We start from the raw sequence: 22,902 nt of genomic DNA, 5'->3' as shown, positions 1-22,902 counted from the left end.
AATCTTCAAAATATTTAAAAAATATTTAAAATCTTTAGAATCTTTAAAAAAAAAAAAGACACAAGAAGTAGCACTTCCAAAAAGTATCCTTCACAGGGGTCTTCTAATTCTTCACTTCTTGGTGAATTCTGTTCCTAGTCTCTAGCTGCATTATTTGGTCTGGACTTCCCAACCTCCGCTGCACCTGTCCCGTCAAGGTTTCTGACTGATGCTGGTGTGTGAGTGGTTGCTCCTGACTTTTCCTGGCAGGATGAGGATGGAGCTTTCAGAGCTCACAGCCACTCCAGAGATCTGAGCCCCATGCAGTTCTTCTGCTCATGCTCAGTGCTGAAGAGGGCAGGGAGGGCACAGCAGATGTGTAGATGTGTCAACAAGCACAGTCACTGAGAGGTTATGTACTGCCCAGAGGTGTTGGCTGGATGGTATCCTATGGAGTGAGGAAGAATGCTGGAGGAAAGGCAGCCCGTGCCCTGGGCCCAGGGCAAGTGCAGGTGGGCAGGCTGTGTGCCCAGAAGCTGCCACTTGTCACAGCACCCCAGGAGTGACATTCCCAGACATGGAGCATATGGTTCTGAGTGACAGCTGTGCTCTGGCCTTACACTAGGGACTCAGAAAATGCACACACGTGTGCCTACCCACATGTACGTGCATGCGTGCGTGTACACACACTGACCCCAGGCTCCTCAAAGTCTATGGGAAACATGCTTCTCAAGTATTTCTAAGGAGCAGGCAAAGCGAGGGCCGCAGACCCGTTGTCTTTCTCTCCACATCCCTGTGTGGAGAGCCCTGAGCAGCCAAGGGGAAATCAAACGTGCCCCACCCTTGAAGCTGTTGTGAATCCCCAAGGGTGCTGATGCCTTTCTGATCCCCTGAGGGCCCTGAGGTCACCCCCTCCAGCTCCCCACCCCAGGTGCTCTAACTCTACCCCCCACTGCTCCCCACCCCAGGTGCTCTAACTGTATCTCTTACTACTCTTCCCTTTTGTGTATTCACTCCTCCTCGTACTACTCCCTAGTGTGGGTGGATGGGCTCTGCCTCTGCATTTTGGACTCTTGTAGAGAATGTAACTGGGAGTGCACACTGAGTTCTCCTGAATGCTGGACCAGGGGAAGTAGGTGAGTAGTCAGGCTAGTGACCTCTCCTGTGCTCCTCAGGTGGCCCCAGCAGTGGTGGGATGGCTGGAGCCTGGTTCTTCTGCATCAGGTGAGTAGATTATCTGGACAGTGTCAGGGGCCCTATTCTGCAACCGTTGTCAGTAGCAGCTGGCTGTTTGAAGGCAGCCTGTGGCATCTCCTCCTTCCTGTTTCAGTTTCCTAACATGGGCCTTGACCTCTGACACTGCCGTTCAGTCCATGTGGGGGCTGAGGTCACCATGTGCTTTATTCCTGCCCCTAAATCTGTTTGCTCTTCACTGATGGGGTTGGATTATGTTAGTCTGTTGTCACCATGTGAGGTATTTGCGCTTCCTAAAACACAAAATGTCTCGAATTCAGTTTTACTCAACATAACTGGACAAAATGCAAGAATCTTAGAGCAGCACAAATCAGCATTGTGGTGACATGATACTGCTGCTTTTCAATCAGGACAAAACAATCCTGAGGTTAATCAGTTTGTTTCGGGTAGGGACGGGCGGACTTCTATAAAAGGCCCAGAATTCACTGCTTCCTGTTTTGAACCATATGATGTCTGTTGCAACATCTGAGGTGTGCTGTTTACAAGACCACAGCCTGGACTTGATGTCTTCAGATAAAGTTGCCTGTGACATTTGAGTGTCATTTATTTCATGTGTTAGGAAATGTTTTTCTTGTTTTCTTTTTGTTAATTTTATTTATTCATGAGAGACACACAGGTAGAGACACAGGCAGAGGGAGAAGCAGGCTTCATGCAGGGAACCTGACATGGGACTCGATCCCGGGACCCCTGGATAACACCCTGAGCCAAAGGCACATGCTCAACTGCTGAGCCACCCAGGCGTCCCTGTTTTTCTTGTTTTGATTTTATTCTTTGAACTAATTGAATTTTAGACATGTTCTATGCATGCAAGCTGTAGGACAGGCGGTGTGTGTTCCTTAGGAGGCTATACCTGGCCTTCTGTCCAGGAGGCCAACAGCACGGCAGTACTGCAGGTGACTGCAGCTGAGTCCAGGGTCATCACCAGGAGGCCCACACCCCATCCCCAGGTTCACAGATGCAGTAATGGCACATAGTCTCCTCCTAGAGCTAGGAGAGGGGAGGAGGGTGACTGATGATGGTTTCTACAAATGATTTTCTCTACAGGCTCCAAATTATCATGCATGGAAATTTTAGGAGAGGAAAATACAAACATGCTTGAGACATTTTCAGACACCACAGAAACACTTGGCTGTGCAGTCAGTGAGGGTTGGGGCTTTGGGTTGGGTTGGGTTTGGAGTTTGATAAAATGCTCTCTTGGAGGCAGCTCTGCAGGTTAGGGCATCAACCCTGGCGCAAGACTACCAGCCTCACCTGTGAGGACCCCCTCCATTCTCACTGCTGCCAGTGTAATTATTAGCTATAGGTTGGAGTAAAACTTGAAAGACACACAAATTGTAGTCAGTTTTCACATTTGCAACTGATTTCCACATCCACATAATATTTCAGACTTTTGGCACCCATCTGGAAACTTGGAACAGCAGTCAGCCTGTTGAGGAGGTAATTTCCTTGATTCATTTTGAAAATGAAAAGCCACAGGGTTGGAGGCAAGGGTGGTCCTGCTTCCCAGAAGGGCCCTCAGGCTCCTCCCTGGGTTTCCTCAGCAGGGAAGGTACTGACTTGCAGATCCAGGGGCTCCTCCCAGCCCTGGAGAGCTACACAGGGGCCAGGCTCTCAGTTATCAGGAGTGGAGGGCTGTGGTACAGGGAAGGGAGCCCCTGTACCCTCCTGCTGCAGGAGCCGGGGGTGACGAGTGTGGAGACAGCTCTGTCAGCCTGGCCTGTGTGTCTGGGGCTCCTGCAGGTGTGGACAGGCATGTCCTCAAAGCATGGTTGGCGTCCCATCACGTACAACTGCAGGCAACGGGACCTCAAAGACGCTCTGGCACCTTCCCCCACTGGGTTCCTCAGGGCCCTTCAGATTTTGCTCAGCATCTCCTGTCCCCACCTCTGCCTTTCCCTTGCACCCTAGGGAGAGAAGTGTGAGCCGAAGGACAGGTGACTTGCTTTCCTCAGCTGACCCTTCTGCTTGGAAGGTGGGAAGGTTACAGAAGGGGCATCTTGACTAAAGGGAGCAAAGCCGTTGTGTCCATTGTGGAGGCCGAGAAAAATCAAGGCCATTCCACCTCAAGTTTAGCATTAGCACAAGTACAGCCAACTTAGGCCCCGGTGAATAAGAGCTGAACTTTATAGGAAAAACTGCAGAATGTCCTCAATGTCCTCGGCAGAGAATCCCATATCAGAAAGACAACAGAGCCCACGCCCATAATAGAAAGTCCCATATTAGAAAGAACAGAGCTCAATGCCCTTGAAAGCCCGACATCAGAATGTAAACAGAACTTGAGAAATTCCTCCACCCCTTCTGAAAATCCCCTAGACCACCCTATAAAAAAACCAGCTGTAACCCCCTTCTGCATCCAAGTCCCTGCTCCGCTGTGTTGCGTATACTTGGACCCAAGATCGAGCTTGTAAATAAACCTTTGTGTGTTTGCATCCGTGTCGGCTCCTTGGTGGTTTCTCGGATTTACGATCTTGCGCACAATATCCATCTAGTTGTAGGGTACAGAAACCCAGCTGGATGTGGGGGACAGTCAGGGCCTCACAGGTTTTCCTGAAAGTGCTCCAAAAGCCCAACACCACTGCCCCAGGCTGCCCCACCCTTGCCTGACCATGCAGCAGGTGCAGGAGGTCAGTGAGGCTGACCCTTGTTCGGAAGCTCTGGGGCACTTGCCCTGGGAGGGGTGGGGGCAGGCAGAAGGGCACGCCTACCTCTGGGTGTCCCTCACACGAAGAGCTGTCATTACAAACCCCAAGAGAAGTGCATCAGTTACAGCAGTTACAGGCCCCAAAAGGACAAGGTGTGCATTGCAGCTCCTATCAGAAATTCCCCACCTCTGCAGTCCAGCCAATGAAAAACCATTACTGTCCTGAATTGCCCTTCTCTTATCCCTGAATACACCCGTTTTTCCTCACAAAGTAACAATTTTACTTTTACTGGTGTTCATTTGCCAACATACAGAATAACACCCAGTTCTCATCCCGTCAAGTGCCCACCTCAGTGCCCACCACTCAGTCCCCCCACCCCCACCCACCTCCCCTTCCACCACCACTATTTTGTTTCCCAGAGTTGGAGTCTCTCATGTTCTGTCTCCCTTTCTGATATTTCTTACCCATTTCTTCTCCCTTCCCCTCAATTCCCTTTCACTATTATTTATATTCCCCAAATGAATCAGACAATATAATGTTTGACCTTCTCCAAATGACTTATTTCACTCAGCATAATACCCTCCAGTTCCATCCACATTGAAGCAAATGGTGGGTATCTGTCATTTCTAAAGGCTGAGGAATATTCCAGTGTATACATAAGCCACATCTTCTTTATTCATTCATCTTTCGATGGACACCGAGGCTCCTTCCACAGTTTGGCTATTGTGGACATTGCTGCTAGAAACATCGGGGTACAGGTGCCCAGGCATTTCATTGCATCTGTATCTTTGGGGTAAATCCCCAAGAGTGCAATTGCTGGGTCATAGGGCAGGTCTATTTTTAACTCTTTGAGGAACCTCCACACAGTTTTCCAGAGTGGCTGCACCAGTTCACATTCCCACCAACACTGCAAGAGGGTTCCCTTTTCTCCGCATCCTCTCCAACATTTGTGGTTTCCTGCCTTGTTAATTTTCCCCATTCTCACTGGTCTGAGGTGGTATCTCATTGTGGTTTTGATTTGTATTTCCCTGATGGCAAGTGATGCAGAGCATTTTCTCATGTGCATGTTGGCCATGTCTATGTCTTCCTCTGTGAGATTTCTGTTCATGTCTTTTGCCCATTTCATGATTGGATTGTTTGTTTCTTTGGTGTTGAGTTTAAGAAGTTCTTGATAGATCTTGGAAACTAGCCCTTCATCTGATACGTCATTTGCAAATATCTTCTCCCATTCTGTAGGTTGTCTTTTAGTTTTGTTGACTGTATCTTTTGCTGTGCAAAAGCTTCTTATCTTGATGAAGTCCCAATAGTTCATTTTTGCTTTTGTTTCTTTTGCCTTCGTGGATGTATCATGCAAGAAGTTGCTGTGGCCGAGTTCAAAAAGGGTGTTGCCTGTGTTCTCCTCTAGGATTTTGATGGAATCTTGTCTCACATTTAGATCTTTCATCCATTTTGAGTTTATCTTTGTGTATGGTGCAAGAGAGTGGTCTAGTTTCATTCTTCTGCATGTGGATGTCCAATTTTCCCAGCACCATTTATTGAAGAGACAGTCTTTCTTCCAATGGATAGTCTTTTCCTCCTTTATCGAATATTAGTTGACCATAAAGTTCAGGGTCCACTTCTGGGTTCTCTATTCTGTTCCATTGATCTATGTGTCTGTTTTTGTGCCAGTACCACACTGTCTTGATGATCACAGCTTTGTAGTACAACCTGAAATCTGGCATTGTGATGCCCCCAGATATGGTTTTCTTTTTTAAAATTCCCCTGGCTATTCGGGGTCTTTTCTGATTCCACACAAATCTTAAAATAATTTGTTCTGTCTGAAGAAAGTCCATGGTATTTTGATAGGAATTGCATTAAACGTGTAAATTGCCCTGGGTAACATTGACATTTTCACAATATTAATTCTGCCAGTCCATGAGCATGGAATATTTTTCCATCTCTTTGTGTCTTCCTCAATTTCTTTCAGAAGTGTTCTGTAGTTTTTAGGGTATAGATCCTTTACCTCTTTGGTGAGGTTTATTCCTAGGTATCTTATGCTTTTGGGTGCAATTGTAAATGGGATTGACTCCTTAATTTCTCTTTCTTCAGTCTCATCATTAGTGTCTAGAAATGCCACTGACTTCTGGGCATTGATTTTGTTTCCTGCCACGCTACCAAATTGCTGTATGAGTTCTAGCAATCTCGGGGTGGAGACTTTTTACTCTACTTTCTATGTAGAGTATCATGTCATCGGCGAAGAGGGAGAGTTTGACGACTTCTTTGCCAATTTGAATGCCTTTAATGTCTTTTTGTTGTCTGATTGCTGAGGATAGGACTTCTACTACTATGTTGAATAGCAGTGGTGAGAGTGGACAACCCTGTCTTGTTCCTGATCTTAAGGGAAAGGCTCCCAGTGCTTCCCCATTGAGAATGATATTTGCTGTGGGCTTTTCGTAGATGGCTTTTAAGATGTCGAGGAATGTTCCCTCTATCCCTACACTCTGAAGAGTTTTGATCAGGAATGGATGCTGTATTTTGTCAAATGCTTTCTCTGCATCTATTGAAAAGATCATATGGTTCTTGTATTTTCTCTTGCTGATATGATGAATCACATGGATTGTTTTACATGTATTGAACCAACCTTGCATCCCCCGGGGATAAATCCTACTTGGTCATGGTGAATAATTTTCTTAATGTGTTGTTGGATCCTATTGGCTAGTATCTTGTTGAGAATTTTTACATCCATGTTCATCAGGGATATTGGTCTGTAATTCTCCTTTTTGGTGGGGTCTCTGTCTGGTCTTGTGGGGGAGGGGCCTGTTGTGCTGATTTTCAGGTGTTAGCACTTGGGGGAGCTGCTCAGCCCCCTGCCTGGTGCAGGGCTCAGTGGGGGTTTTTACCCCGTGAGGCCCCAGGAGGAACAACCACAGTGGCGGCGGCCAGCTCTGCAGCCCTGGAGTCAGCTTCCGCAGTAACTACAGAGCTCTCCATCTGCAGGGGCCTGGAGGCTCCGGGGCGGGGCCGCTGATCTGCTCACCTCAGGGCAGGAGCATCCTTGCTGTCCTGGGCCCTCCTGGCCTCTGCCTGTCCCGGGGGAGGCCGGATCCTGGGCTGTGTCCCGGCGCCCTGTGCTCCGGAGCCTGTGCTGTTGGATTCGTGCTCCTGCCCCGCAGCCCCCAGAGCTGCTCCCGCCCCACAGCCCCCTCCGCGGAGCCGCCGCCCGAGCCCCCCCGAGCTGCTCCGGGTCCACCGTGGGCGCTGCAGCCCTTAGGGAGCTCGGCGCACTCTCCGGGGGCGCAGGTGTCTGTTAGTGTCCCAGGGAGCCCGAGGGCATCCCAGCCCTCCTGGGGTCCTGCTCTAACTCCCTGCGGGCGCCTTTCCGCCGGGAAGGTTGGTGCAGCTCTTGTTTCTTTATTTCTTTTTCCCCGTCTTCCTACCTTGATAGAAGCGCAAACTCTTCTCACTCTAGCATTCCAGCTGTTCTCTTTTTAAATCTCAGGCCGAATTCGTAGATTTTCAGGATGATTTGAAGGTTATCTAGGTAATTTGGTGGGGACAGGTGACTTGGGGACCCTACTCTCCCGCCGTCTTGCCCTCCTCGACCTCGGCCTGAGATTTGAAGAGAGAACATCTGGAACTCTACAGTGAGAAGAGTTTGCGCTTCTATCAAGGTAGGAAGATGGAAAAATAAATAAATAGACTCCAGTGGGGGATAGCCCCCACGAGGAGCTGGACTAAGGCCGGGCAGGAGAGTCTCCAGGACAGGAAAGCCCAGACCAGGAGAATCAGGAACTTCACCAACCTTCCTGGACGGAAAGGCGCTCACAGGGAACTCGGGCAGGATCCCAGGAGGGGCAGTAGAGCCCCCAGGTTCCCAGGGTCACTAACAGAGGAAGTGAGGAGAGCGCCACACACCATGGGCCGAGCTCCAAAAAGTGCTGGAGCTCGCACCCAGCGGGCTCGGAGCAGCTCAAATGGTGGCTCTGGCAGCGGCTTCCTGAGGAGGGGTATGTGCGGCCCTGGGAGAGCAATTCCAGTGGCGCAGGCCCTGGAGCCCTGAGCCCAGGGGACACAGCCCAGGATCCGGCAATCCCCTTGGGACAGGCAGGGCCCGGGAGGACACAGGACAGCGAGGATGCTCCTGCTGCCGGGCACCCCAAGCTGTGCAGGTCAGTGCCCCCCACACCTGGAGCCTCCAGGCTCTCGCAGACTGGGAGCTGCAGGAGTTACTGCGGGAGCTGACTCTAGGGCTGGAGAGCTGGCTGCTGCCAGTGTTGTTCCTCCCTATGTCACCATGTGCCTGGGATGGAGCGGGGCCACCAGGAGTAGGGGCCTCACAGGATAAATAGCTCCTACTGAGCCATGCACCTGGCAGGGGATGGGCAGCTCCCCCAGGTGCACACACCTGATAATCAGCAGAGCAGCCCCCGCCCCCCAGAAGACCAGCTGGAAGGAAAGGGGAAGGGCAGGTTCTTAAACAAGCAGCACTGGAAAGCTCCAGGGGAAGTGGAAGGATTTACCGTATTTAGAATCAGACGAGACACCTCCTTGTTATTTTTTTTAAATGTTTCTTGTTTTTTGTTTTGTTTGTTTTTGTTTTTTTCTGTTTCCCCCCTTTTTTTCTTTTTTTCCTTTCTTTTTCCAGTACAAATTGTTTTCAGTCACTCTGCACTGAGCAAAATGACTAGAAGGAAGAACTCACTACAAAAGAAACAACCAGAAAAAGTCCTCTCTCTCAGAGAGTTACAGAATTTGGGTTACAATTCGATGTCAGGATGCCAATTCAGAAACACAATTATAAAGCTACTGGTGGCTCTGGAAAATAGCATGAAGGATTCAAGAAACTTCATGACTGCTGAATTTAGATCTAATCAGGCATAAATTAAAAATCAATTGAATGAGATGCAGTCCAAACTAGAGGTCCCAACGACGAGGGTTAAACGAGGTAGAAAAACAAGTGAGTAACATAGAAGACAAGTTGATGGCAAAGAGGGAAACCTTGGAAAAAAGAGACAAACAATTAAAAGATCATTAGGATAGATTTTTTTTAATAAATTAATTTTTTATTGGTGTTCAATTTACCAACATACAGAATAACACCCAGTGCTCATCCCGTCAAGTGCCCCCCTCAGTGCCCGTAACCCATTAATCCCCACCCCCTGCCCTCCTCCCCTTCCACCACCCCTAGTTCCTTTCCCAGAGTTAGGAGTCTTTATGTTCTGTCTGCCTTTCTGATATTTCCCACACATTTCTTCTCCCTTCCTTTCTATTCCCTTTCACTATTATTTATATTCCCCAAATGAATGAGAACATACACTGTTTGTCCTGGATAGATTAAGGGAATTAAATGACAGCTTTAGTAAGAGAAATCTACGTTTAACTGGGTTTCCCGAGGGCGCCAAAAGACACAGAGGGCCAGAATATGTAATTGAACAAATCATAGCTGAAAACTTTCCTAATCTGGGAAGGGAAACAGGCATTCAGATCCAGGAAATAGAGAGATCCTTCCCTAAAATCAATAAAAACCGCTCAACACCTCAACATTTAGTAGCGAAGCTTGTAAATTCCAAAGATAAAGAGAAGATCCTTAAAGCAGCAAGAGATAAGAAATCTCTAACATTCATGGGGAGAAATATTAGCATAATAGCAGACCTCTCCACAGAGACCTGGCAGGCCAGAAAGGGCTGGCAGGATATATTCAGGGTCCTAAATGAGAAGAACATGCAGCCAAGAATACTTTATCCAGCAAGGCTCTCATTCAGAATAGAAGGAGAGATAAAGAGCTTCCAAGATAGGCAGGAAGTGAAAGAATATGTGACCACCAAACCAGCTCTTCAAGAAATTTTAAGGGGGAACTCTTAAAATTCCTCTTTATGAAGAAGTCCAAGGGAACAATCCACAAAAACAGGGACTGAATTAGGTAACTTATCAGAAAGGGAGACAGAACATGAGAGACTCCTAACTCTGGGAAATGAACTAGAAGTGGTGGAAGGGGAGGTGGGCAGGGGGTGGGGGTGGGGGTTTCTGGTTGACAGGAACTGAGGGGGGCGCTTGATGGGATGACCACTGGGTGTTATTCTATATGTTGGCAAATTGAACACCAATAAAAAATAAATTTATATAAAAAATAAAAAATTTACATAAAAAATAAAGCTCTTGTCTCTTTGGAGATGGTGTGCTTAGAAGATCTATCAATTGCAGAAAGCTCTGTGTCCATGTCTCCCAGTATAAGTGAATTATTACCTAAGTATGTCTTTACTTTGGTTATTAATTGATTGATATACTTGCACCTCCCACATTCAAGGCATAAGTATTGATGATTGTTAGGTCTTTGTTCTATATCCTTTAAATATGATATAGTGCCCTCTTCATCTCTTACTACAGTCTTTAATTTATCTGATATGAGGATGGCTACCCCTGCTCTCTTTTGAGGACTATTTGAGTGGTACATGGTTCTCCAACTTTTTATTTTCAGGCTGGAGGTGTCCTTAGGTCTAAAGTGAGTTTCTTGTAGACGGCAAATAGATGGTTCTTGCTTTTTTATCCAGTCTGAATCTCTGCACCTTTAATGTGATCATTAAGCCCATTCACGTGCAGAGTTACAATTTAAAGATATGGATTTAGTGTCATCATGATACCTATTCAGTCCCTGTTTTTGTGGATTGTTTCCTTGGACTTCCTCTTTCTTTTACAGTGTTCCCCTTAATATTTCTTGCAAAACCGGTTTGGTGGTCACATATTCTTTCAGTTTCTGCCTATCTTGGAAGCTCTTTATCTCTCCTTCTATTCTGAATGAATGAATAATCTAGCCTTCTTGGATAGAGTATTTTTGCCTGCGGGTTCTTCTCATTTAGGACCATGAATATATCCTTCTAGCCCTTTTTGGCCTGCCAACTCTCTGTAGAGAGGTCTGCTGTTAACCTAATACCTCTCCCCATAAAGGTTAGGGGTCTCTCGTGTCTTGCTGCTTTAAGGATTTTCTCTTTATCTTTCAAATTTGCAAGGGTCACTATGAAATGTCGGATGTTGAACGTTTTTATTGACTTTAGGGGTAGATCTCTCTATCTCCTAGATCTGAATGCCTGTCTCCTTCCCCAAGTTAGGTAAGTTCTCAGCTATGATTTGTTCAAATACAGTTTCTGATCCTCTGTCCCTTTCGGCATCCTTAGGAACCCCCATTAAACCTAGATTTTTCCTTCTGAGGCTGTCATTTATTTCCCTTAATCTTTCCTCATGATCTTTCAATTGTTTTTCTCTTTTTCCCTCAGCTTCCTTCCTTGCCATCAACCTGTCTTCTATGTCAATCACTCATTCTTCTTCCTCATTAACCCTTGTCGTTAGGACCTCCAGTTTGGATTGCATCTCATTTATTTGATTTTTAATTTCAGCCTTATTAGGTCTAAATACTGCAGTCATGGCATCTCTTGAATCCTTTATGTTTTTTTCTAGAGCCACAAGTAGCTTTATAATTGTGCTTCTGAATTGGCTTTCTGACATCGAATTGTAACCCAAATTATGTCATTCTGTGGCAGAGAGTACGGTTTCTGATTCTTTCTTTTGTGGTGAGTTCTTCCTTCTCGTCGTTTTGCTCAGTGCAGAGTGGCTAAAAACAAGTTGTACTGGAAAAAGGAAGGAAAAAGAGACCAAAAAAAAAAAGGTGGGGGAAACAAACAAAAAACAAGGAGTGGTATCCTCTGATTCTATATACTGTAAGTCCCTATACTTCCCCTGGAACTTTCCAGTGCTGCTTGGTCAAGAACTTGCTCTTCCCCTATCCTTCCAATTGGTGTTCTGGGGGAGGGAGGGGCGTGCTGTACTGATTCTCAGGTGTGTGCACCTGGGGGAGCTGCCCCACCCTTGCCAGGTGCATGGTACAATGTGAACTGTTTACCCCGTGAGGCCCCTGCTCCCTGGCGGCCCTGCTCAGTCACAGGTACAAGGTGACACCAGGAGGAACAACAACTGTGGTTGCAGCCAGCTCTCCAGCCCTGGAGTCAGCTGCAGCAGGAACTACCGCAGCTCCCAGTCCGCAGGGGCCTGGATGCTCTGGGGGTGGGGGTCGCTGATGTGCACAGCTTGGGGCCACTGGGCAGCAGGAGCATCCTTGCTGTTCCGTGTCCTCCCAGCCTCCGCCTGTCCCGTGGGAGCATCGGATCCTCGGCTGTGTCCTCCAGAGCCCTGGGCTCCGGGGCCTGGGCTGCTGGAATCACACTCCCGGGTCAAGCAGCCCCCTCTATGGAGCTACCGCCTGAGCTGCTCCCGAGGCCCCGCTGGGCACGTGGTCCAGCCCTTTAGGGAGCTCCACCGGAGGTGTGTGGCCCGCTGTCCCCCGGGGGCACACTTCCTCTGTTAGTGACCCTGGGAACCTGGGGGCTCCACTTCCTTTCCTCTCCTGGGATCCTGCCTGTGCTCCCTGTGAGCACCTTTCCATTGGGAAAGGTTGGTAAAGTTCCTGCTTCCCCAGGACGGGGCTTTCCTGTCCTGGGGGCACTCACCGCGGGGCCTTAGCCGAGGTCCTTGGAGGGGCCCCTCCCCATTGGATGCTTCTTTCGTTCTTTATTTTTTTCCATCTTTCTACCCTGAAAGAACCGTGAAGTCTTCTCACTGTAGCATTCCAGCTGTTCTCTCTTTAAATCTCAGCCTGAATTCGTAGGTTTTCAGGATGATTTGAAAGTTATCTAGGTAAGTTGGTGGGGACAGGTGGCTTGCGGGCCCTACACTTTCACCAACTTGCCCCATACTAGGCTTCATTTTCTGTTCGTTTTCCAGATGCTTTCGGTGTAGGCTTAGGTTTTGTATTTGACACTTCCTGATACCTGAGGTAGGCCTATATTGCTATATATACTTCCCTATTAGGATTGCCTTTGCTGCATCCCAAAGGTTTTGGATTATAGTGTTTTCATTTTTATTTTCTTCCATGACTGACCTTGAGCCCTGGAATCTTTTGCCTGGCCTCCATGTAGCTCTGCGTTGACCTGCCATGGTTAGGGGAGAAGAGAGAGGTGCCATGGTAGACCAGATGTCTAGTGTGTTGTGAGGTGGAATTGGAAGAGGAAAACAAAGGCGTGGGTAGGTAGGAGAGGGAAGGCAGAAGACGGGAGAGGGGAAGAGGAGTAGGAAGGGAAGGAGGGTTGGAGGAGAGAAAGGGAAAGAAAAAGAAGCAAAGGAAGAGGGAAAAAGAGAGTGAGAAGAAGAACAGAGGAAGGAGATTAAGAGAGAGGGGATTGGGAGAGAGGGAGTATGGTATGGAGGGGTCAGAGAAGGGGAAGGTGGAATGAGGAGGGGGAAGGGCTGAAAGAGGGGAAGGAGAGAAGGAAGGGATGAGGAAGGCTGGCATTTACTGAGCAACTTCTTTTTTTTTTTTAAAGATTTATTTATTTATTTATTTGTTTATTTATTTATGATAGACATAGAGAGAGAGAGAGGCAGAGACACAGGAGGAGGGAGAAGCAGGCTCCACGCAAGGAGCCGGACGTGGGACTCAATCCCGGGACCCCAGGATCATGCCCTGGGCTGAAGGCAGGCACCAAACCGCTGAGCCACCCAGGCTGCCCCTACTGAGCAACTTCTTCACGTCTGACACTGGGTTCAATGCTTTCCAAATGCCCCCAAGTACATTTCAGAAAAGCACCACACTGTATAATAATCTGGTATCCCAGTCAGCCTGGGCTGTGTAACAAATACCACTGGACAAGCAGTTTAAACAACAAATATTGATTGTGTCTCAATCCTTGGATCTGAAAGTCCCAGATCCTAGCCTGGGTGGGGCTGGTTCCCCCCAAGGCCCCTCTCCCTGGCATGTACATGCTGTGTCCTCCCCATGTCCTCAGGCAGTCATCAGCCTGTGTGTCTCTGTGCTCAGTCCTCTCTTCTGATAAGAACTCCCATCATATGGGATCAAGGCACATCCTACAGACCTCCTTATGCCTCAAAAACCTCTGTAAAAACCCCATTTCCAAATACAGCTCCATTCTGAGGTCCTGGGGATTGGGGCTTTGGCATGTGAATTTGAGGGGACATGGTTCAGCCCATAATATATTCTTAGTATAGAACAGGGAAGGAAAAGGAATATAAGACAGGATAATTCAGAAAGGTGCACCCTTGTATGGGTATAGCTGGGATGTAGAATGGATATGGTTTCCCCAAATCTATGACAGGCCAGAGCAGAGAGATCATGGATCTTGATGGAGGAGGCCCCCCACCTACTCCTGTCCCTGGCTCTGAGGAGAGCCCAATGCCTCTAAGTCCTGGCATTCTGTACAAATGGTCAGGGGGTTGGCATCATGAGTCCAAAGGCAGAAAAATTGCCTCAGAGGCACTGAGAAGGAGAGTCCAGAGAATGTGTGGATTAGGGATCCACTGCCCACATTGTAGAAAGAGACTCTGCCAGCATCACAGTCCAGAAGAGTGCCCACCTGATGCAGGGGTTCAGAAGGGTACAGGCGAAGCCTCAGGAAGGTGAGTGCCCAGAATGTCTGCTTTTACAGCTCCAGGGCCCAGAATCGATGCTTGGAGGCCTTGGGAATCCTTCTCTTTGGATCCAAGATGTCCAGACACATGCCCAAGTTCCAGGACTTCCTGTGCCCCACCCAGTAATACTTCCAGCAGAGAACTGCTCCCAGGCCGGCTCACAGGGGTCCTGGTTGAATCTGAGAGGATGTCAGGCAGCTCCTGGTCAAAGAATAGCCATTTCACATTCTTCCCGTCCTCAGACAGAGCTAGTTTTGGGCTTGCGGTGTCAGGGTCCAGGGATGGGCTGACTGTGGGAAGAGAAGAGGGTCAGGTCTGGGGGTTTGTGTCCCTAGCCTACATTCCTGCTTGGAGGGGACCCCAGGACCTCTGGGAGAGGTGACCACAGTTTCTGGGTGTCCCTGTGCTTCCAGCTTTTTCTGTCCAGGACCCCATGCAAATAGGCCACCCAGAATGGCTGAGGCAGCTCTAGGTGGGAACCAGGGGAGGATTTCTACTAAAGAGGGTACATAGCTAGCACACAGTGAGGTCTACTGACCTCCTGGGGCTCTGTGTCTCAGTGTGTGTGTGTGTGTGTGTGTGTGTGTGAGAGAGAGAGAGAGAGAGAGAGAGAAAGAGAGAGACAAAGACAGAGAGACAGAGACAGAGACAGGGAGAGGCAAGGTGAGATAGGGAGAGATACAGAGACAGAGACCAAGACATAAAGAATCCGGCATAGATGAAGAGAGAGATAGTGAGAGACAGAGACAGAGAGACAAGGAGAAACAGAAAACACAGATAAGTACACACAGAGAGATAGAGAGATAGAGAACCAATATATTCTGCTACCAAGGACCTTAAAGTAAAACCAAAACAACCCCCCCCCAAAAAAACTTCACTTGATCCACACTCACCAATTTTGGCTCAGCTGCACAGACAATAATTTTGATGTTTTCCTCCCAGCTGTCTCCAGGAGGCATGTCTCTTCATGTGTCATACTAGCCAGTTTTTCAGGGTCATGTTCCCATTCTAATTTTTACTCTACTTTTCACTTGCATGGAACATAACCAGCTCTTCCCTCAGCACACTGTATCTGCAGACTTCAGCAGTGAAGCTTCCCCTGGCCCTCCAACAACTCTGCCCAACTGTGCTCAGATATTATTTAATTTTCAAGAAAAATTTTTGAAGAGTAATTTTAGGTGTGCAGATAAGTGGAGCACTCCATGGTTCACTTTCCTCAATTTCAATGCCAGATATATGCCACGGACTCCAAATTCCTAGCTCCAGTCCACATTTCTCCTGGAGCGCAAGACTTGTAATATCCAAGGATTTATCTGATGTCCCCAGTTGTATATTGAAAACATTTCAGTCTTAAGAGGTCTAAGATGATTTTCATTCTTTTGCCTAAATATATCTTGTTTTGCCCCAAACCTTCTGTTAGATGGAGCCACCATGGGCCGAGGAACTCATGCTGCCTAGGGTCACCTTGGGTTCCTCACTCTGCTTTGCCCTTGCTGGACCCTGTTACTTGTGGCCCCAGGACCCATTTTGGGGCTGTTTCCTCTCCTCCATCAGCACATCTCCTCTGCTTAAACCCCCTCACTCATTTTGAACCATGCTTCACATAACATCCAGACCCCTGCCTGAGCCTTCCATGCTCTGCAGGTGTGGACACCCACAAACCCTGGTGCCTCCTCTACATACTCAGCTCTCACATACCACAGACCCCATTCTCCCTGCCATGGTTGGGGGTCCACCTCTCTTTCTCCCAAGGTGGTGACCCCACTGTCGCCCAGCCCTTCAATTGGGTGTTACCATCCCACCATCCTCAGGGGCCTGGACATCCCACGTGAACTCTTCTGGCCACTTCATTATTGTATTCCAGTTTGTTCCTACAATATTTACCCTGATTAATTCTAGTTTCAGTTAAAGAAAAACTACTGGCTGATGGCTTGCATCCTCACATACATTCTATGCTCCATGAGGTCAGGAGGAAGCCATTTTATTCACTAATAGATGGCTGACTGCTGGCATAGGAGGTGACTGGTCACTATTTTACGTGAATGAATGAGTGAATGAATGGATGATTGGCTTCTCTCTGTTTCCTCCTAGACCCTCAACAAGTGTCTGTGCTCAGGACATGTGTTTCCAGATGCCCTGACACTTCTCATCTGCCTGGTTCATGGTCTGCAGCTATACCCTTCCCTGTTCTGGGGGTTCCTTATCCATGGCCAGACTGTACCTTCTCTACCCCAATCTCCCACCAAGAGAGTGTCCTGGGGTAGAAAGTCACTGGTTCTGCACTCTCTGTGGTAATAGGTTGCCTTCCAGTGGCTGGCTGTCTTGCTGCCTCCACTCTGCAGGTCTGTACCTCAGCTAATAAACAGGAGCTAAGGTCTCCCACGACAGCCAAAACTTGATGTTTAGAGCCACGTGGCTGCCACTCAAGAGCATTTAGGACAGCACTCCAGCACTCTGGAATAAAAAGGAACACACACACACACACACACACACACGCCCACACCATACACACAGGCACACAGACATACACCAGTGCATATGCATGAGTATGTACACACACGGATGCAAACATATGCACATTAAGGTACAACACGCACACACAGCACACACATACATGTGCACATAAACACACAGGCCAGGGACACAGGCTTCCAGGCCCCAGTATGGGCCTCACCACTGATGATCACGTCTTCTGTCCTGCCTGCAAGAAAACAGAAAGATGTGAAACTGCGGGATTGTGCTGATCCAATGGGGCCAAAGTTCAAGTTCGTGGAAGCTAAGTGAAACAAGACTTAATGAATTCTAGCTGTGATCCTGTGAAACAGGAACAAATATAGGTTCTTCAGTGGCCAATAAAGCAATAACCAGGGTCATTTTCTTTTTAAGGAAGGCTTTTGTGAAGCACATCCAGATGGTCTAGGCTTCCCACCTCTGTCATGGGGACATCTGTTCCCAGGCTGGGGTCTGAACACTATGGGCAAGGACATAGGAGGCAGGGAGGGCAGTGGATGGGTAAGTGCAACAATGCAAACTGATAATCCTGCACCCACAGCAGGATGCTGTCACATGACAGGCACGTTGATGCTTTTGTCACTTGAGCAATTCTCAGGATGCTCTCATCACCCCGGATTGATAGACCCTCTGGGGCTCAAAGTCAGATATCTCTGTCTCTAAGACAGAGACCCTCCATCGTTCCTGAAGTCACCTGCTGAAGAGCAGCTGCACACCTCTCACAGTCAGAGGATTTTACTGGGCACATGGTAAGTGGGCAGTCCTCGAGCTGTGTCCTGGGCAGGCCTCTCCCATTCCTCCCATGCTTGAGGGTGTGCACAGGAGAGACTTTATGCAGGGCTCCACACCTGTGCCCTGGCTGGAAGGGGTGCTTCTGCCCTACCAGGGCCTGCTAACCTTGGGAGCACTGCTCCTCTGCTCTGTACCATCTCTCTTTTTCCAACTCCACCTTATTCCTCTCCCCCTTACATTTCTGGAAGAGACAGTAGATCCAGCTACGGCAAGCCCTGCTACAGTGAGGATCAGAGGCAGCACAGTTCTCCACGTCATTGATGGCAAACCTCAAGACAACAGAGCTAAAGGAAGTCTGGTAAGGCAAGATATCAGGGTAAGAGAGCACCTGTGTTCTTAGGACACACCCACTGCAGGGTTCATGAGTCAGGGAGCATGATGTCTCAAACTAACCTGAAATGACTCAGAGAACACTACTCGTGTTTGTACAGACAAATTATGACAGGTGCAAAATCAGGAGAAATGGTAGATGAATGGCAGAATGTTAAACCCTGGGTGTGTCTGCACAGCATTGTGCATGATATTCTTGCAAATTTTCTGTGCGTTTGAGTTTTTTTTTTTTTAGAAATGAAAAGTTTAGATGAAGTTATGAAGTGAAACTGGGAAGCCCTCAAGGTCTCCTTCTGAATGTGAAGGCAAGGTCCATTTGGACAATGGAATATTGTTTAGCTTTAATGAGAAAGGGACTATTGGTACAGCCACTGTAGAGAGCAGGATGAAGGTTTCCCAGAAAATTAAAATTGAACTACCACATGATCCATCAATCCAATTCCTGGTTGTTTATTCAAAGAAAATAAAAATATTAACTCAGAAAGATATATGCACCCCTATGTTTATTGTAGGCAGAGTCTGCAGTGTTAAAATACGCAAGATATGGAAACAGTCCAAGTGTCCATTCATGGATGAATAGATTAAAAAATATATTTATACAATACATATATTTCCTATAAGGAATAAGGAAATTGGGCCATTTGAAAAACATGGATGAATCTTGTGGGCATGCTGCTAAATGAAGTAAGTCAGAGAGGGAAAAATATTGGGTGGTATTATGTATACATGGAATCTAAGATAAAATAAAACAAGAAAAACCCAAACCCCTAGAAAGCCAGAGAGCCAAGTACTTAATGGAGAGAAAAGACTGGTGTTTTCCAGAGGTGAGAGATGGGGGTGGGTGTAATGGATGAAGACAGACAAAAGGTACAAATTTATAGCTATAAAATAAGTTCTGGGGAGGTGATGTACAGCATAGCAACTAAAGTTAATATGCAGTGCTGCATTCTTGGAAAGTGTAAGAGAGTAGATCTTAAAAGTTCTCATTGCAAGAAAAATATCCTGTGACTATGTGTGGTATTGGATATGAGCTACTTATTGTCTGGGGTGCCCCAAGCTTTTGAGGCCTGAACAGAACAGAACACTCACCAGGCAAGTAGCTCTTGGCCACCTTCCTCCTCTGGAGGAGGGAGCTGATGATGGAGCAGGAGAAGCCCTCCACATCCCTGTCCAGGAGAGTCACATTGGACACCACGCTGAAGAGGCCCGTTGTTGGAGAGGCAGACAGGTTGGTCACAGAAGGTAGGGATTGTCCCCCGAGGTCTCTCCACTCCACTTGGGGCTCTGGGTACCAGCCCTCCGAAGTGCACTGTGCCCAGACACCTTCACTCTGTCCAGGTCCCACTTGGATTTTGGGCTCTGAGCCCAGCCCTGTGGGAAGAGACACCCATGCCAGTCTCCACAACCACCGCCACTTCCAATCAGAAGAATACAGATGCTGAGAATTCCACCGGTATTAGGGGTTTCTCACAGACTACTTACTCTGTGTAATATTTCTTTGCCATATGTTACCCTCATTCCAAGAAAGCGCAAGACCAAACAGAAAAAGCCCAGAAATGAAAAAAATCCCTATTACAAAATTAGTGTCTTTTCCTGTGTCTCTGTCTCTCTTTCTGCCTCTGCCCTTCCCTCTCTATCTCTGCTTCCCTCTTTATGAGTTGGCTGGGTAAGGGAGAGGAGCAAACGTAGAAAACAAAGCCAGGTGCCTGAAACTGTGCTTTCTAGAAACACTGTCCCTGCTGCAAGCATGTTAGTGCTTCTTATGGGACATGCTCAGGCTCTGGCCATAAAGGGGTGATCATCAGCTGGGCATGAGCTTTGGGGGCAAGCACTCGGGGAGACCAAGAGTGCCAGGAGCTGGCCCTCACCTGCCACCCTCAGCCACAGTGTGGTCTCTGCAGACATGATGCCATCTTTGAAGTTGCAGTGGAAGGTCCCATTATCAAGAGCAGTGACATTGTGAATCCTCACTGCGGCTTGGCCCTGGGCCAGCCTGGTGCTCAGGAAGGTGGTCCTTCCCTGGTACTCTGCCATCTGTTCATCCTGCACATCAATCCCATTCTTATGCAGATGCATGGCTGGGGATGGCTGGTCCCTGTACCACCGCAGCTCCATGTCCTCGGCACTGATATTGAGGGACAGATGGCATGGTAGATCCACCTCTTCCCCAACCATGGCCAGAAGAGGTTTGTCAGGTGCAAAGACAGAGAAGTCGGCTTTCCCTAATGAGAGCAGATGGGCAGGCATTAGCCAGGCTTGGTGTGAGGAGACCAGGGGCCCTTCCACCCATCCCCAAGGTCCCCTGGGAAGGACTGCTTGGACCCTTGGCTGACAGCTGAGGTGGAAGGTGCCAGCCCAGCCCTTCTGGCATCATCTCCATGCACAGGGCATCCTCCTAGCATGGGGAAGGGGGAGCTCTCCTACCGTTTCCAGAGATGCTGCAGGACAGGAGCTGCAGAAATATGAAGAGGATGGAGCAGCTGGGTGGGCAGATGCCTGGACCACGCATGCCTGCTGGGGATGGAGAGACCTGAGCCTCACGCATAGGAGACTGAGTTCATTTCTGTCGCTGTATCTCTCTGTCTCTGTCTCTCTTTCTTATTCTGTGTTTGTGTCTCTGTCTCGGTGGGAGGCCATGCACCACCAGTAGGGTAATGGGAGTGAAGGAAACATGGCCAGGGGAGAGAAAGGTCCCTTGTAACTCTCTTGACCCTCATACTCCCATAGAAGTTATTCATCCTAGAGTCAGAGAGATGGCAGCCCCACCTGCTCTTGTGTCTGTCCACTTGAGGATATCCTTTCTCTTATCCTCACCTGTCCTCAGATGCCACGGACACATTCTCCAGGGTGAATGGGCTCCGTCTCCTTAACTACTTCTGTAAGAGTATTGCCTGATGTCAGGCTCTGTTCTGTCATGAACACAGGCATCCTGGGGAGAAAATCCACCCTCTGCTTTAGTGAAATGAGGTCAGAACTATATCTGCCCATCCCCTTAAACCCTCTCGTCTCCTGTTTCTCCCAAGGAAGCTCCTGCAGCTGGAGGAGGGGGGACACAAGCCCCCTTTGTGACAGCCCCTGAGCTCTCCCTGTCACTCAGGAATAGGGACAGGGTGTAGAGAGGAAAGATGTAATGAGTGCCCTGAAAATGGAATCACTCACCTGGCCCAAATCCAGCCGTTGGCTTCCCAGGAAGCCTCTGATGGTCTCAAGGGAATTAATTTAGTTCTCGGCAAGTTCCATGTGGGACACAAAATAAGCCTCCTTGGAGTGATGGGAGAGAGGAGCAGCTGACTTCTGTGGTTTCTGTAGCGTTCTCCTGTTAATTTATGTAAAAACAAAACAAAACAAAAAAAACAACTGTGCCCCTTTGGCAGTTGCAAGGGGAAAAAACCAAGGGCTTCCTACTAGGTGTGGTCAACAGAATGGACACACTGAGTGTTGAGGAGCAAGAGACTGGTAGCAGGAGATAAAGTGTGAGAGGGAGACCAAGCAAGGCAGCCCTTGGAGGGATGCTTGCCAGGGATGCCAGGAGCCCGGGGAGGAGACATGGCTCTCCAGGTCTAGGATTCAGGCCAAGGGCAGAAGCTGGGGATTCAGATAAAGTTGCTCCATTATCAAAGCCCTCCAGTCCTAGACAGGCTGGCTGCTTTCTTTGGGAAAGTTTCTCATGACCAGGTTGAAGTTGGTCAGATTCTGGCATTTCTTTTGGAGACTCCTGTGCAGGAACTCAGACAACCTCTTCCTTCATCTCTGAGGCCATGGTAGTCTGCCCTCAACGGGGGTCTGACTTGGGTTCAGAACCTCCACTTCCTTTACCACCTGAGTAAGTCCCTTGACTAAACCCTCCCTGTTCCTCCCTCTAGTCGACTCAAAAGGTAGACATTCTCTGGAGAGTTTTGGTTGGAACAGAGGTATAGGGAAAGCTGACCAGCCTTCTTGGAGGTGGGTGTTCAACTTAATTTCCCAGATATTATGGAATAAGGGTTTGTGCCCCTCTCCAGAGTCAGTGCTCACACAAGGGCAGATGCTGCCAACCTAAACCCTGGCCTTAATTCCCCTGGGGAGCAGAAACTATTTGGTAAGTGAGTTGTTCCTCTTTACATAAACATGCAGAATTATGCCTGCCACTCATTTTCATTTCCCTGTGCATTGCCTTAAGCAGATAATGACATCAGCTAAAACCCAACTCCAGTGTATTTATGAGTCAGCATGGAGAACTGGGGACTATGGATTTGCCAATGGTGATGGAAGCAGGAAGTAATGGCAGCCTAGGAGCAAGGATCCTGAAGGTGGATTCAGATGGACAGGAGTCTTTACTAGGTATGAGCTCATTCATGGCCTGTAGAGTTTTATCTGAGTAGCAAGACCTAGAGAGGACATTAACCAAGCCCCTCAGGGACATTGTTGAGCCTTCATTGGGGTCAGGCTCCCCGAGGTGCAAAGAGAAGACAATGTGGAAGGGCACATACAGAACGCATATAGTGTAGGTTTCCATTTCCATGAAATGTGCAGAAGAGGTAAATCCAGAGACAGCATATTTGTGGGTGTTAGGCAGTGGGGATGGAAGAAATGGATCATAACCACCTACATGTTTGTGGTTTTATTCTGGCGGGAGACAGAGGTAGTGACTGCACAAGGTTGTGAATTTTCTAAGTGTCACTGAGTCGTTCCTTTTAATGTGATTGATTTAAATTATGTGAATTTCACCCCAATTCATAAGAAAGAAAGAAAGAAAGAAAGAAAGAAAGAAAGAAAAAAGGAAAAAAGAAGAAAAAAAAGTAAGGGGTGAAAAAAATCAATATAGGAAATGAAGAATGGAAAGCAGTGGAGAGAGGGCAAGATGGCCGAGGAGTAGGTGCTTCAACTCACCCAGCCCCACCAATTTCCCTAGATTACTTTCAAATCATCCTGAAAACCTATGAATTTGACCTGAGATTTAAAGAGA

General features: G+C 48.0%; 1 protein-coding gene across 4 annotated transcripts; it reads right to left on the bottom strand.

Moving 5' to 3' along the window:
• Window positions 1–13,248: 13,248 nt before the first annotated feature.
• Window positions 13,249–21,468, bottom strand: LOC140609343 (butyrophilin-like protein 10). Of its 4 annotated transcripts, none has more exons than XM_072784718.1 (7): window positions 21,117–21,468; window positions 20,772–20,886; window positions 20,382–20,471; window positions 19,826–20,179; window positions 19,047–19,328; window positions 15,218–17,025; window positions 13,249–14,614 (listed from the first exon to the last, which is right to left on the bottom strand). In XM_072784718.1, exons 2-6 carry the CDS (start codon window positions 20,794–20,796, stop codon window positions 16,904–16,906), a joined length of 873 nt encoding a protein of 290 aa, XP_072640819.1. In that variant the 5' UTR covers window positions 20,797–20,886; window positions 21,117–21,468; the 3' UTR covers window positions 13,249–14,614; window positions 15,218–16,903. The 4 variants fall into 4 exon arrangements, with proteins under 4 accessions (XP_072640819.1, XP_072640820.1, XP_072640821.1 ...); XM_072784719.1 differs by having other exon boundaries at window positions 16,546–17,025; XM_072784720.1 differs by having other exon boundaries at window positions 20,382–20,468.
• Window positions 21,469–22,902: the final 1,434 nt, after the last annotated feature.

Source organism: Canis lupus, chromosome 18, assembly GCF_048164855.1.
Source record: "Canis lupus baileyi chromosome 18, mCanLup2.hap1, whole genome shotgun sequence".
NCBI lineage: Eukaryota > Metazoa > Chordata > Mammalia > Carnivora > Canidae > Canis > Canis lupus.
The sequence above is the reverse complement of the archived record's forward strand: the minus strand, read 5'-3'. Positions and strand labels throughout refer to the sequence as shown.